The following is a 14,670-nucleotide window of genomic DNA, read 5'->3' as shown; positions in this document are numbered from 1 at the left end:
TTGTACAGCCAACACATTTATTGTTTAATTGAATTGAATACAGAAGGCAGTCCAGTTAATGGAGCAATGTGAATGGACCATTTCCATATCTTTCCTGGAACTGCAAGCTCAGATTGTGTCCCTCCACCCGCCCTGCTCCACCAGGATACAATCACAATTTATACAGCTAAGTGTATCCATGGAATTCCGTGCTGATGATTTCCTCCTTGCCCAGTGGGCGTAGCCTTCATTCCAAATCCCTTTGAGCTCTCACTCCTTGGATTGAGCAGCCGTGTGACTGAGGCATCACCTCCACTTCTGAGGCTCCGATAAAGCTGAAATAAAGAACAGGCTCCTATCAGCAAGTCCCTTAAAATTATAATCTCTTTGCCACATCACAGAGCCACAATTTATTTCCCAGTGAAAATCCAGGGTGTTTTGCCCAGGTCTGCTCCATCCAGCAATCCCTCCCAGGAACGGGGATTAGTGTTCACCACTAAAAGCCTTTCCGTCTAGGCCAAAGTCTGTGGCCTTCTCCCCCATGGGTGCTGAGGCAAAGCAGCAGCCTGAGAAGAGGAAGGGTTTCGGGGATGAGAGAGGAGCTTCAATGGGATTGGCTGGTCCTTTCTTACATGTGTCACATTCGCATGAACACAGGGTCACCCAAGCTAAAAGCTCCCTCTGTCCCCCTGCACCACTTGAAGAAGAGCAGGGGAGCTCTCCCAAATGTGTTTATCCCTCAGCCAACGACATGAAAGCAAGTCTTCCCTTCTTCTATTTAAAAATCAGAGGAATCTCTGGCAGTGTGTCTCCTTGCGAGAAGGTGCTGGAGCTTATTAGTAAGTCACAAAGATGGAGTCCCACACCCTCCGCTGCTGATGGTGATGACTATAGGGTTCACACACTCCGTGCTAGATGCACCTTCACTGCCAGTCAGTAGAGAAGGCTTCCTCAGTGTGGACCAGGTTCCCCCAAAACAGGACAATAGGAAGCTGCATCTTCCTGTTTATTCTCTGTTGAGATGTGGCATCACTTGCCCAAACCTTTTAATACCTTTCTCTGATTTCTCTCCGACACTGTTATCCTGAAGCTTCATGAACACAAACAATTCTCTTCATTCAGCTTCCCTCACTTCCAAAAAGACCAAACTCAACCTTCAAGCCCTTCTTTGATGTTGTGGAAGGTCCCAAAGCAGCTCCCACCCATCCGACCCTCACCCACCCCCCCCAATTTCCCTCCTCCGACCCCCACCCACCCCCCCCAATTCCCCTCCTCCGACCCCCACCCACTCCCCAACAAATCCCCCCTGACCCCAATCCTCGCCCCCAATCCCCACCCACCCACCCCCAATTCCCATTCTCTAACCCCCACCCACCCCCCCAAACACCCTCCTCCAACCCCCCCACTCCCCCCAAACACCCTCCTCTAACCCTCACCCACCCCCCCAATTCCCCTCCTCCGACCCCCACCCACCCTCCCAATCCCCCCGACACCCACCCTCCCCCCAATCCCCACCGACCCCCACCCACCCCACCAAACACCCTCCTCCGACCCCCCACCCATCCGCAATCCCCCTCTTCCGACCCCCACCCATCCCCTCGACCCCCACCCATCCCCCCGACACCCACCCTCCCCAATCTCCCTCCTCCAACCCCCACCCATCCCCCCGACCCCCACCCACCTCCCAATCCCCCTCCTCCGACGCCCACCCACCCACCAATCCTCACCTCCCACCCCCCACCCTCCCCCTCAATCCCCACCCCCCAATCCCTACCTCCCACCTCCCACCCCTCAATCCCCACCTCCCATCCCCACCCAACCCCCCAATTCCCACTTCCCACCCCAATCCCCACCCCCCCACCCCCTCCTCCTCCTCCTTCCCCCTCCTCCCACCCCCCCCCACCCCCACCTGCTGACTTCCCAGCTTCAGTCTGACAGCCTGTTGAGTATTTGCATTCTCTCAGTCTGTCTGCGTCAGGTTTTCTTTTCATAATTTACCGGTGGTTCTGATGACTGGAGCCTTTAAACTGGCTCACAAAACTGCCTCTTCTCCTGGACTTGCCCTTCAAGCGATGCAGCATGTCCCTCACTCTACCCCAGTGAGGCTGACGGGCCTGAAACAAGGAATGAGACATTTGGACTTCAGTTCAATGCAGGTGAGCGGCTTCAAGTTAGTGCTTCAGGATGAAGAGTTGAGAGAGATGGGCTTAATCAGTGATGATTGCAAAAAACACCCCAGTTGGGAGAGCCGTGAGTTTTTTGTCCATGTGTCTACGAGCAGCATTTGATCAGAGATTTATAATCCCAGCCAGATCAGAGCTTTATAATGAAAATGACGTGTCTGCTATTTGTTGGAGGGATAGATGAGGCCCAGAAGTCAAAGTCTTTGAGGGGGAAGGGATATTTTTAAGACTGATGGGATATGAATAAAGGCAAGGCCCAGAATCTGTGTTTGGACCTTTGTCATTTTCCCTCAGTAGAAATGATGTGGATGGAGGCACAGGAATAATATTGAGGCTTGTGATAGGTGGCAAACCGGATGGACTGGGCAGAAAGGAGGCAGATAGAGTTTAGTACTGAGGGATAGAAAGCCGTGCATCTTGGAAGACGGAAACTCAATGGGATGTGCTCCAAATGTTGAGATTGTAACAGAGCGAAGGAAGAGAGTGAGGGACAGAAACATGGAATCTGTAGCTGTGGGAGTTAGGAAAAGCAAATAGAATTCTGGCTTTCATATGCAGGGGCTTTAATTGAAAAGAAGTAAATAATGCTGTATCTGCGTGAGTCTTTGTTCAGGCCCCTCTTACCGGAAGAGAAAAGAGGCAGTGAAACTGCAAACAAAAGCAACTCCTTCCTCCCTCTTCTTTGCCCTCTGGGCCTCATTTACCTCCTTCATGGAGATGGGAGGGTAAAGAAAGACAGAGACACTGACGATGTGAAACGCAGAAAGTGAAGTGGGAGATTTAATAGAATGTTTCAATGTTTGGAGAGTTTGTGAAAAGGGACAAATGGAAAAAAAAACGCTCCCACCAACGAGACAATGACTGAGGATAAAGATTGGAAGAATGAAAGATGAGATCAAAAGGAATATTCAGACAGAAAAGTTATCACCACATGTGGTTATTGAGGCAGAGACTGGACATCAGATAAAACGGGGGTCAGGATCTGGGAAAAGAGTTTGTAAAAGATGCACAGGCAAAGAGGGTGAGAGTAGACCTCAGCAGGTGGAGTGAGCGCCAGTACAGTCATGATGGGCTGAATGGTCACAGTGTGTGCAATAACTCTGTACATGGCAGCAGCAACACTTCACCTTGGTAACGTGAGCAGTATTAGGTTGAAAGGTTTCTCTTTGAACCCTGCAGGCTAGATGATCCTTACTCCCATATTGGCAGGAATCAGCTTCATCGAGGTGGAACATGCTGCCCCCTGTGAAAGGGAGAATAATGACAAAAGCAGGAGATCAGGGAGTGATCAGAGATAAAACCCCAGCTTTTAGAGTCTCTCAGTCCTGGTCCTGTGCAGAATCTAATTCTCACCCTCTCCTTGACAAAATGTTAAGTGAATGTCATTCACAACACATTTCCAAAGTTTTCCCTCGAATTCAGTATGCCTCACGCATTTCAGAGGGCAGACTCGTCTCAGAAAGACACCACCACCAACAGTACAGCACTCCCTCAGTACTGACCCTCCGACAGTGCAGCACTCCCACAGTACTGACCCTCCGACAATGCAGCACTCCCTCAGTACTGACCCTCTGACAGTGCAGCACTCACTGAGTATTGACCCTCCGACACTGCAGCACTCCCTCAGTACTGACCCTCCGACAATGCAGCACTTCCTCAGTACTGACCCTCCGACAATGCAGCATTACCTCAGTACTGACCCTCCGACAGTGCAGCACTCCCTGAGTATTGACCCTCCGACAGTGCAGCACTTCCTCAGTACTGACTCTCTGACAGTGCAGCACGGCCTCAGTACTGACCCTCTGACAGTGCAACACTCCCTCAGTACTGACCCTCCGACAGTGCAGCACTCCCTCAGTACTGACCCTCTGACAGTGCAGCACTTCCTGAGTATTGACCCTCCGACACTGCAGCACTCCCTCAGTACTGACCCTCCGACAATGCAGCACTTCCTCAGTACTGACCCTCCGACAATGCAGCGCTTCCTCAGTATTGACTCTCTGACAGTGCAGCACTCCCTCAGTACTGACCCTCTGACAGTGCAGCACTCCCTCAGTACTGACCCTCTGACAGTGCAGCACTTCCTCAGTACTGACCCTCTGACAGTGCAGCACTTCCTCAGTACTGACCCTCCGACAGTGCGGCACTCCCACAGTACTGACTCTCCGACAATGCAGCACTCCCTCAGTACTGACCCTCTGACAGTGCAGCACTCCCACAGTACTGACCCTCCGACAGTGCAGCACTCCCTCAGGACTGACCGTCTGACAGTGCAGCACTCCCTCAGTACTGACACTCTGAAAGTGCAGCACTCCCTGAGTATTGACCCTCCGACACTGCAGCACTTCCTCAGTACTGACCCTCCGACAAAGCAGCGCTTCCTCAGTATTGACTCTCTGACAGTGCAGCACTCCCTCAGTACTGACCCTCTGACAGTGCAGCACTCCCTCAGTACTGATCCTCTGACAGTGCAGCACTCCCTCAGTACTGACCCTCTGACAGTGCAGCACTCCCTGAGTATTGACCTTCCGACACTGCAGCACTTCCTCAGTACTGACCCTCCGACAATGCAGCACTCCCTCAGTACTGACCCTCTGACAGTGCAGCACTCCCTGAGTATTGACCCTCTGACACTGCAGCACTTCCTCAGTACTGACCCTCCGACAATGCAGCACTTCCTCAGTACTGCCCCTCCGACAGTGCAGCACTCCCACAGTACTGACCCTCCGACAATGCAGCACTCCCTCAGGACTGACCGTCTGACAGTGCAGCATTCCCTGAGTATTGACCCTCCGACACTGCAGCACTTCCTCAGTACTGACCCTCCAACAGTGCAGCACTCCCTCAGTACTGACCCTCTGACAGTGCAGCACTCCCTCAGTACTGACCCTCTGACCGTGCAGCACTCCCTCAGTACTGACCCTCCGACAGTGCAGCACTCCCTCAGTAATGACCCTCTGACCGTGCAGCACTCCCTCAGTACTGACCCTCTGACAGGGCAGTGCTCCCTCAGTCCTGCATTGGGAGTGATTTTGTGTCTAAGTCCCTGGGTAAGACCTCATAATAATCTCATAACCTCCTGACTATGAGCTGGGTGAGAGCACTTCCCATTGGGCCACTGTTGGCACATTGGAACCTCCTGGAAAGTTTGTAACTTAAACCCTGATGCTCCCATCACCCCCAATACCTCCCTCCAAATCCCAGCTCCTCAAACCCCTCCATTCCTATTAGCTCCAACCAACTACTGCCCGCCCCCACTGATCCCTGTGGTGTGCCATGACCACTGCCCCCAAACCCCGATTCCTTGGTCTGTCACCCACCCATCCCCCCTAATCCCTGCCGTCTGCTCTACCCTCCCGTGGTCAAATATTTCCCCCAATATTCACTTGACCAAATCTATTTATCTTAAATGCTAATTTCCAGCTAATTCCATGTTATAAATTGATCATGCAGAGAATTTATTAATATTCACACAATCTCACCCTTGGCCTCACACAAGTTGTCCAAGTCGGATGCCCATCTCTTTTGCAAGGAGATGTGGCAATAGTGCCCAGAATGTTCCGGGGAGTGTTGGGGCTGACGTCGGGAAAGGGTTGTGGAATTGTGAGTGAGATGTGGAGAATCCTTGTGCCCACGCAGATGGAGTTCTCCTGTCGTTCCCAGGTACAAAGCTGCTGAACCACAGGAACAATAGTGTTGAAGAAGCTCCTGTATGACAGAAAGGTATCATGGCTACTTCTACATGAACTGTATCAAGCAGAAACACACTTACTCAACCTCGGAGTGAAACCTGTTAAACAGACCCGTTTTACACTTGTTTGAAGTGATGAACTGGCGCCCAGCAGAGCAATGTAGGGACTGCTCGTGTGAACATTCTGGACTCTCTGTTGACTATCGAGTACGTGTGAGTGCTGGGAGTGACAGCAGCCAGAGAGGGTTCGGCATAACTCAACTACTAGCTGAGATTAGAGAGCAATGTCCACTTGCAAAGAGCCCCAGTGTGGGAGAAGAGAGTCAGTGACCCCAGGGGGCAGTAATGGTGGCCCCCAAGAGGAGGGAGAAAGGCGTCAGTGGCGCCCAGAGGTGAAGGGGTGTTGGGGTGGGAGTTGTTATGGTTGTGGAACGGGAAGGGTGCCAGTGGCCCTCCGGGTGGGCAATGCCAAGGAACCCCCCCCACCCCCATGGTAGGTCAGTGGGGAGGATGATGCCAGCAGCCCTGTGGGTGGGCAATGCCAAGGAGCCATCTTTAATGATACCTGTTGCTTTTCTTTTTGTCTCAGTTTCTCTTCCATCTGCAGTTTGTCCTGTTTCAGCACTGAGTTCCTTTCCTGAAGGTCAGCGATCCTGTCCAACAAGCGACACACCTGTTCCAGGTACCTCCAGCCTGGAGCCCTTGAGCCAGGTACTTCCCATTTCTCCTGAGACAGACAAGGTGCAGAAAGTCACAATTCCGACTGGGAGACAGGGAGACAAGGGGGCACTGGGGTGATCTTGGTTCCAGCCTCTCGAGCCAGTGAGTGGTGTTAAATGACTCAACTAATATTCCCAGAAAAACCTGTACCTTCGAACCCACAGGTAGTTTCACACCCACACAACAACAGGTCTCATTCAGCTCATAGCTGCCAACAGAAACCAAACATTGGCACCGCTCCATAAAGCAAAGTTCGAGGGAGTGGAGGATTCACTCCGAGGTGTTGCGAGTTGCCATTCACAGTGACACACAATAAAGCTATGATAATGAGAACAGCTATATGACCACCAGGAATCCAGTGACAAGGACAGATGATTCAGAGATAGGTATTCAAATCTCAGAGATCCCTTACCGAAATAAATCTGGAATTAAAAATTAGTCTCAGTAATAGTGACCATGAAATAATCAGATTATTTTCAAAACCCATCTGGTTCATGAATGTCCTTTCGGGAGAGAAATCTGCCATCTTTACTGAGCTACCCCGGAAAGACAAGCTGTGAAGGAATCCAAGTGGAGCACAATCTTTACACACTTTACACACATGTACTTGCTCACCCAACAATTACCGTTTCAATCTAATTCTATGATTCTATCTAGGAGCCCAAGTGACTCCCCAGTTCCTGCCCACCATCTGAATATTAACTAGACGCTCAGTTACTGTACTGTACAACGGACACTCAGCTGGTCTCACCTACATGTGACTCCAGTGCCACTCTCAACAAGACTCTGAAATGGCTGAGAAAGCCCCTGAGAAAAAGACAGCTCCACATCACCTTCTCAAGGCAACTAGGTATCAAGGAAAAATAAATGTCACCCTTGCTAGCAATGTCACATCCCAAAAAGGAATGAAAAAATTACACAGACACACACACACACTCACACTGATCTACACAGACACTGTCTCCTGCACACACACAGACACACACACTCTCACACTGATCTACACAGACACTGTCTCCTGCACACACACAGACACACACTGTCACATTGATCTACACAGACGCTGTCTCCTGCACACACAGTTGAAAGTGTGCTCGGACAGTGAATAGTTAGTCATTAGGAAGGGTTCATGCCGCATGCTGTGGGGAGCTACTCTGATACACAAGAGACCAATTCCCCTGTGATGTCTCCTGTCAGGTCTCTGGAACCTGAACCAGTCCAGACTGTGGGGACATGGGCTATTGAGATGACCAGCCAGCACCAGGGCTGGGGAACAGAGTGATAGAGGAATAGGCTGGAGCAGAGAGTAACTCTCCAACACTGATGTGGGTGGTGAGGGAGAGAAGGAGCTGGAGGACTGGTCTGATATCCTCTGCCCTCTTCCCGGCATAATTTTGAAAAGCAGGGGAGTTAATCTGGAGCCAATATTTATCGCTCAATCGTCATCACAAAAACAGATTTTCTCATCATTACCACTCTGCTGTTGGTGGGATCTTGCCATGCAAAAAATGGTTGCTGCATTTCCTACATTGCAACAATGACGGCAGTCAAAAGAACTTAAGTGCTGGAGTGCTTTGGGATGTTCTGGAGCCATGAGAGGTGTGACAGAAATGTAAGTTCTATCTTTCTATCATTCATTCATTCAACAAAGCTTATCACTGCCCTGCTTCTGATCTTAAAGAATTTCAAAGGAGGGGCGATTGGAACTAGTTTTACAAACCGTGGCTCTCAGCCAAGGAGTGGGAGAGATTCCTCCTCTCACCCACCCAGCACTGGACATTCTAGCTCTCTCTAATCTGCCAACAACACAATTTACTCCCATCAGTTTAAACAGCACACGCCACTCAGGTTCTTTAACAAACTCATTGCACAGTGACTGGCTTTAATAGCCACTTACTAAAAGCAGACATACTGTACTGTGAAGAATCTTCCCTGAAACTCACCAGGTTAGGAATGCTCAAGCCTACTTTCGTAAGCTCCAGACTCAACTATTCCAACAGCTCGGATTCACAGCTTCCACCCTCTGTACATTTCAATTCATCCAAAACTCTGCTGTCTGCTCCGAGTTTGCACCAAGTCCTGTGCACCCATCGCCCTCTGTGCCCACTGACTTACACTCTCTGCTGGTCCAACAATGCCCCCATTTTAAAGACAGTCACTCTGGGTGCTTACCTGTAGGTGGTCATTCATGCTGTTGGTGACTGTGATCCTCTGAAGGGTACACAGAGACCCTGGCATCACCCCCTTACCACACCTGGCAAGTATGGGCTGTGACTGGGCCAGGGGCTTCAGTGACAAGAGTGAGCGCCCGTGGTCTGGTCCATCAGACACAGCCTCCCAGGGTCCACTTGCTTCTCTTTGTTTCCGTGACAATGTTCTCTGCAGGACCCTCTCCAGCTTCTGGTGTACTGGGTCCAGTGGAGGGAAGGAGGTGTTCAGGACACCCTCCTCCGAGCCTTGGCCCACCTCCAACTCCGACCGATGCCGTGCCAGAGGGGTTGCCATGGAAACTTGCGGGATTTTCCACAGGCTGACAGTACGGGAGAGTGCGGGCATGTCTCGCTCAGAGCCTGAGGTCAAAGGGCAGCAGGCCTCAGTGCTTGAGACTTGCACTCCGGGATCTTCCAACTTGGACTTGCTGACAGCCAAAGTCTCACCACCCGACCCTGACAGAACACTATCCACTGATCTGCTCCGGGAATCCATTTTGGTTAAGGCTGAGGTGCTGCCCGTGTCTCCAGGGAGGGAGTTTCAACTCTAGACAGGCAGAGAACCAGTGAGTAAAACAGCTCGAGTTAAACGTTCAGTCCCAGAGCTGCTGGAACTTGGAGAATGTGAATCCCTCGAGGCAGGAAGAGAAACAATTCCTCAAACCCAGCAACTGGGATCATCTAACCTCACACCCACAACATCTTACACAAGCCTCCTCCCACTCAACAAGCACATGCTCAGACTCTCTGCTGTTTACAGGACCAGTTTTCAAAAGAAACAAGACAAAATGATTGAGAGGAAACTGTTGACTTTTTTACTTCAGGAGCTGACAGCGTGAGGAGGGGAGGAAGGAGATATAGTGTGTGTGTGTGTGTGTGAGAGAGAGAGAGAGAGAGAGAGACAAGGGGACAGGTGGGGGTGGGGGGGGGTGGGAATTTGGTGGTCAGGGATGGGAGAAACTGAACAAGGTGTGGACACAAAGCAGAGACATGAGGGGATGGGGCGAGTAGCCAGTGACAGGGGGCACAGTCGAGAAAGAAGCAAGGAGAGGCTACAGAAGAAAGAGATGGATGGAGAAAGAATGAAAGAGAGTGAGAGAGAGAGAGATGTGGCGCGGAATCTTACAGCCCTGACAGGGTGGGGATGGGGCTGGAAAATCCATACGACACTCCATTGACTTTGGCGGGTCCGGGAAGTCCGCTGTGGGCGGGGCTGTAAAATTCCACCCCAACAAGAATCATATTGGTCTCGAAACGTGAACCCTTTTTCTCTTCCTACGGATACCACCTGAGCTTTTCCAGCTCCTTCTGATTTTATTCTAAAACATCACGAATGATGTGATCGTGAAATAAGAATCAACCGTGTGGTAACTAAACAGCAGGATCCATCGACGTGTGGAAGGTTTGACAGTCACGATGGAGCCCAGAGGCCTGAAGTGGGCCTTGTCTCGCTCCCCTTCTCTGCCTGGGTCTCCCCAGGCTGCCATCACCTCTCTTTGGGCAGGATTTTCTGTTGCCGGGCGGGTGGTGTCAGGTGCAGCGGGGAGAAGGTCTGTCACCCACAATCAGCCCCCCACCCCCACCCGGCTGCAAATTCACGCTGGCCGGCCAATTAACGGCCAGTTAACAGCCGGCCAGCGTGAAAGCCACGCCGAAACGCTCAGCACTGCCGGGGTAGGGGTGGGATGAGGGCGAGAGGAGGGCCAGCGTGGAAGTTTGCACACGTGCGTGGGGAGGGGGGGGTGCGGGGTGGGGGGAGGTGAGGGGGAGCGCGGGCTGGCAGCTCCCTGAGGGCACAGAGCTGTCTCAGGGAGCTGAAGAACTGGACAAAGGAAAATAAAGATTGTGGAAATCGTACCAACACGTCCCCACATGTGACTCAATCACACGAAGAGGGCCACGTTTAAAATGAAGTTGAAAAATATTTTATTATTTACCCTCGGGAGCCTCATCCCACCCCCGGATGAGGCTTCGCAGAAAAATGCAAAGGCTGCTTGGCCTACTCGCCCGCCTGCCAACCAAGCGGTTAGACGGGCAGCGACAAATACAAATTAATTACTTGCTAAAGGGCCTTGACAGGCCCCTTAACTGCAGGCGGGCGCACTGCCGGCTCTCGCGTGTGCCCAACCAACCAAAAGATCACGAGAGTGCGTGATGACATCGGGACACTCGGCCCCCCCCATGTCACCGCGCGTGATTTTACGCCCAATCAGGTTGGGCATGTGTCCACCCGCCTGCCCCCGGGATGTGGGTAAGCTCAGGTGCTGCTGTCACTCGCTTCACCCACCAATTCAGAAAAGGATGTAGGACAACCCACATCACGGCGGACAAATGTGTGGAATGTGAAAGCTGCTCAGGATGACAATGGTACTGAGTCACGGCTGATTACACCATCCTGGGTTGCACAATGTCTTCTCATAACTTTGCAGGAACCACATCATGGTATGAGTTTTCAGTCACTCCATACCAAGTATATGATTATACAGATTGATTCTATAGCAAATCTCCAGTGGCAGCTGACTCTGCTCACCTGACAGGCACTGACTGAGCTGTGGAGCATTTCTAGTATTTGTGAACTTGTCTGTCAGATTTGGGGATTGTCTGATGCTTGGACTCAAGCTGTGCTGAGGGGCTGTGGGGTACCTCACTTCCCATAAAGTGACGCTCCTGTAACTTCAGCATTTACTCAAACAGGTGGAGAGCCGGGTTTTTAAAGGATATGGAGGGGACAATTTAGGAGGGGGTGGGGGTGGAGGGATAGTGACAGAGAAAGAGAGAGAGAGAGAGTGGGGAACAGGGATGAAGGGATAGTGAGAGAGAGAGAGAGAGAGAGTGGGGAACAGGGATGGAGGGATAGTGACAGAGAGAGAGAGAGAGAGAGAGAGAGTGGAGAACAGGGATGGAGGGATAGTGACAGAGAGAGAGGGGGGAACAGGGATGGAGGGATAATGAGAGAAAAAGAGACAGAGAGAGAGAGAGGTGAACAGGGATGTAGGGATAGTGACAGAGAGAGAGAGTAGGGAACAGGGATGGAGAGATAGTGAAAGAGAGAGAGAGAGGGGAACAGGGATGGAGGGATAATGACTGAGAGAGAGCAGACTAGAATATTTTTCTCATTCTGATTTTTCATGAATGATTTGATGAGAAAGAACTCTGCTTCAAACACATCTGTCTGCCTCTCCCCACCCCAATCAACTCAAAAACTATCACTCACAGTAACCCCTGAACTGCCAGAGTTTCTGAAACATGTTCAACTCGGTTCAGAGTGGGGGAGGGGGGAGAACATGAAGGAAGAACTGAAGCAAGAGTTGGCAGGGATGGGGGGAGTGGTTGGAGGTGGGAAAGGGCAGAAACAGCCTCTGTACCACCAGATCAGGGAGCTTGCAGTAAATCCTGTACTCCAGCTCTCAGACCCTGGGAAGTCGATACGGAGTTCGTCAGCATTTCCCCTTCAGATCCTTTCCCCATCTGTGCAGTTTGTCTCCACCACCCCAGCGGCTCACTCTCACTGTCCCTCAACGTGCAGTCTGTCCAGCTGTGGAGCCCCATGTCTTAGTCTCAGCCAACAAACACTGACTGGGTTACACTGACACTCCCCAACACTGCAACATGGAAATGGTGGATCACCCAGCTGCTGCCAGAATGGAGTCCATTCCTGGGAAACTCCTGGGAAGATTAGGAACTCTATCCACCAAGGAGCCATTCCTGACTTTACTGAAACACTAAGTGCAGACCCTGTTCAGGATGAGTTGCTGCCTCCACACCCCCCCACCAATCCAGCCACCTCCCCCATCCAGCACCCCCCATGCACCCCTCCCCCAAACCTTCCATCCCCTCCCCCCTCCTCCACCCCCACCCCCTTCCCTCCCCACTCCTCCACCCCTCTCCACAACACCACCCGCTCCTCCCCCTCCCCGCCTCCTCCATCCCCCATCCCCCACCCCTCCCCCTCCCCGCCTCCTCCATCCCCCCTCCCCCACCCCCTCACCCTCCACCCCCTCATCCCCTCCTCCACACCCTCACCCCCCCACCCCTCCTCCCCCACCCCTCCTCCACCCCCTCCCCCTCCTCCCCCACCCCTCCTCCACACCCCCACCCCCTCACCCCCTCCTCCACCTCCCTCCACCCCCTCCCCCCTCCACTCCACCCCCTCCCCCTCCCCCACCTCCCTCCACCGCCTCCCCTCCTCCCCACCCCCTCCCCCCTCCACCACCCCCTCCCCCTCCACCCCTCCTCCACACCCCCACCCCCTCCCCCTCCCTCCCCCGCCTCCCCTCCTCCCCACCCCCTCCCCCCTCCACCACCCCCTCCCCCGCCTCCCCTCCTCCCCACCCCCTCCCCCCTCCACCACTCCTCCCCCTCCCCCTCCACCCCTCCTCCACACCCCCTCCCCCCACCCCCTCCCCCTCCCTCCACCGCCTCCCCTCCTCCCCACCCCCTCCCCCCTCCACCACCCCCTCCCCCTCCTCCACCCCCTCCACCTCTCCTCCACACCTCCTCCACCACCCCCCTCCACCCCCCTCCTCCACCTCCACCCCTCCATCTCCCCTCCTCCACCCCCTCCCCCCTCCTTCACCCCTCCCCCCTCCTCCACCTCCACCCCTCCATCTCCCCTCCTCCACCCCCTCCCCCCTCCTTCACCCCTCCCCCCTCCTCCTCCCCTCCTCCACCCCCTCCCCCCTCCTTCACCCCTCCCCCCTCCTCACCACCCCCCCACCCCTCCCTCCTCCACCCCCTCCACCTTTCCTCCACCTCTCCACACCCCCCCTCCTCCACCTCCACCCCTCCACCCTCCCCTCCAGGAATGAGCTCATTCAAAGCTCTGCTGTCTGTATCCTACCTCACAGAAAATCTCGTTCCCCTATCACCTCCTGGGCTCTCTGACCTATATTGGTTCCCAGTCCAGTGACACCTCCACTTGAAAATTTCCACCTTGTTTTCGAATCCTCCATGGTCTCAACCCTCCCTACGTCCATCAGCTAATCCAGCCATCCAACCCTCCGAGATCCCTGATCCCTTCCAGTTCAGCTCCCCGGAACATTCTCGATTTTAATCTTCCATTGACGGCTGTGCTTCCGGCTACTGGAGTCCCAAGCTTTGGAACTCCCTGCCTAAGCCTCTCCGACTCCCTACCTCATTTTCCTCCTGAAAGCTGCTCTTTAAAACGACCCCTTTGACCACAGCTTTGGGCACGTCTCTCCAACTCTCCATATGTGGCTACATGTGCTCACATGAAACACCATGTAATGTGCTCCATGTTAAAGGGTCCTGGTTCGCAGTGCTTCTGGTTTACAATCTCCACATCGCTCATTCCTTGAATGCTTCACAAAATAAAAGTCACAACTGGGGGGAGCCCTCAGGGTTTCCTTAATGGTGAGGTTGGGGACTCAGGTTAAAGTTCAGGTCACTGGGGGTGGGGTTGGGGGGTAACTCAAAATGCCCGTTGGGATGACAATACAGATCGCATTCAGTAAAGTTCTTTCTTTTCACAGGGGCACAAATAATGTAAATTAAACATGAACGCAAGGAAAATGATCAAGTGAAGGCATCACATGGTTCCAACGTTGATGAAGATTGAGGCCATTCTGCCCTCAGGCTGCAGGCTCCCTCTGCAGGAACACCAGCTGGTGGGATAGAGGTGGTAAGTCTGGGTGAATGACCTCCTCAGTTGTCTGCTGCCTGGATGTATCGATATTCACCTCGGTCAGTGTTACCATTCCCATCGAGACCCAGAACTTGTGAAAAGATATTTGAACTTGCAGTGACTGACTGGAAGGATCAGATGATGAGATTTCATGTTCGAGGACTTTTACTGGCAGTAAAATTGACTAACCGCTATTTTGTCAGTAACTTATACTCTTAAACTACTCTAAAAGTTTCCCCATTT

General features: G+C 52.8%; 1 protein-coding gene across 3 annotated transcripts; it reads right to left on the bottom strand.

Annotated features, from left to right (window-relative positions):
• LOC121289996 lies at positions 1–9,464 on the bottom strand. Of its 3 annotated transcripts, none has more exons than XM_041210103.1 (6): positions 8,746–9,464; positions 6,419–6,577; positions 5,645–5,870; positions 3,290–3,405; positions 1,978–2,093; positions 1–314 (listed from the first exon to the last, which is right to left on the bottom strand). In XM_041210103.1, exons 1-6 carry the CDS (start codon positions 9,277–9,279, stop codon positions 227–229), a joined length of 1,239 nt encoding a protein of 412 aa, XP_041066037.1. In that variant the 5' UTR covers positions 9,280–9,464; the 3' UTR covers positions 1–226. The 3 variants fall into 3 exon arrangements, with proteins under 3 accessions (XP_041066037.1, XP_041066036.1, XP_041066038.1); XM_041210102.1 differs by having other exon boundaries at positions 6,419–6,580; positions 8,746–9,462; XM_041210104.1 differs by lacking the exon at positions 6,419–6,577.
• Positions 9,465–14,670: the final 5,206 nt, after the last annotated feature.

Source organism: Carcharodon carcharias, chromosome 17, assembly GCF_017639515.1.
Source record: "Carcharodon carcharias isolate sCarCar2 chromosome 17, sCarCar2.pri, whole genome shotgun sequence".
NCBI lineage: Eukaryota > Metazoa > Chordata > Chondrichthyes > Lamniformes > Lamnidae > Carcharodon > Carcharodon carcharias.
The sequence above is the reverse complement of the archived record's forward strand: the minus strand, read 5'-3'. Positions and strand labels throughout refer to the sequence as shown.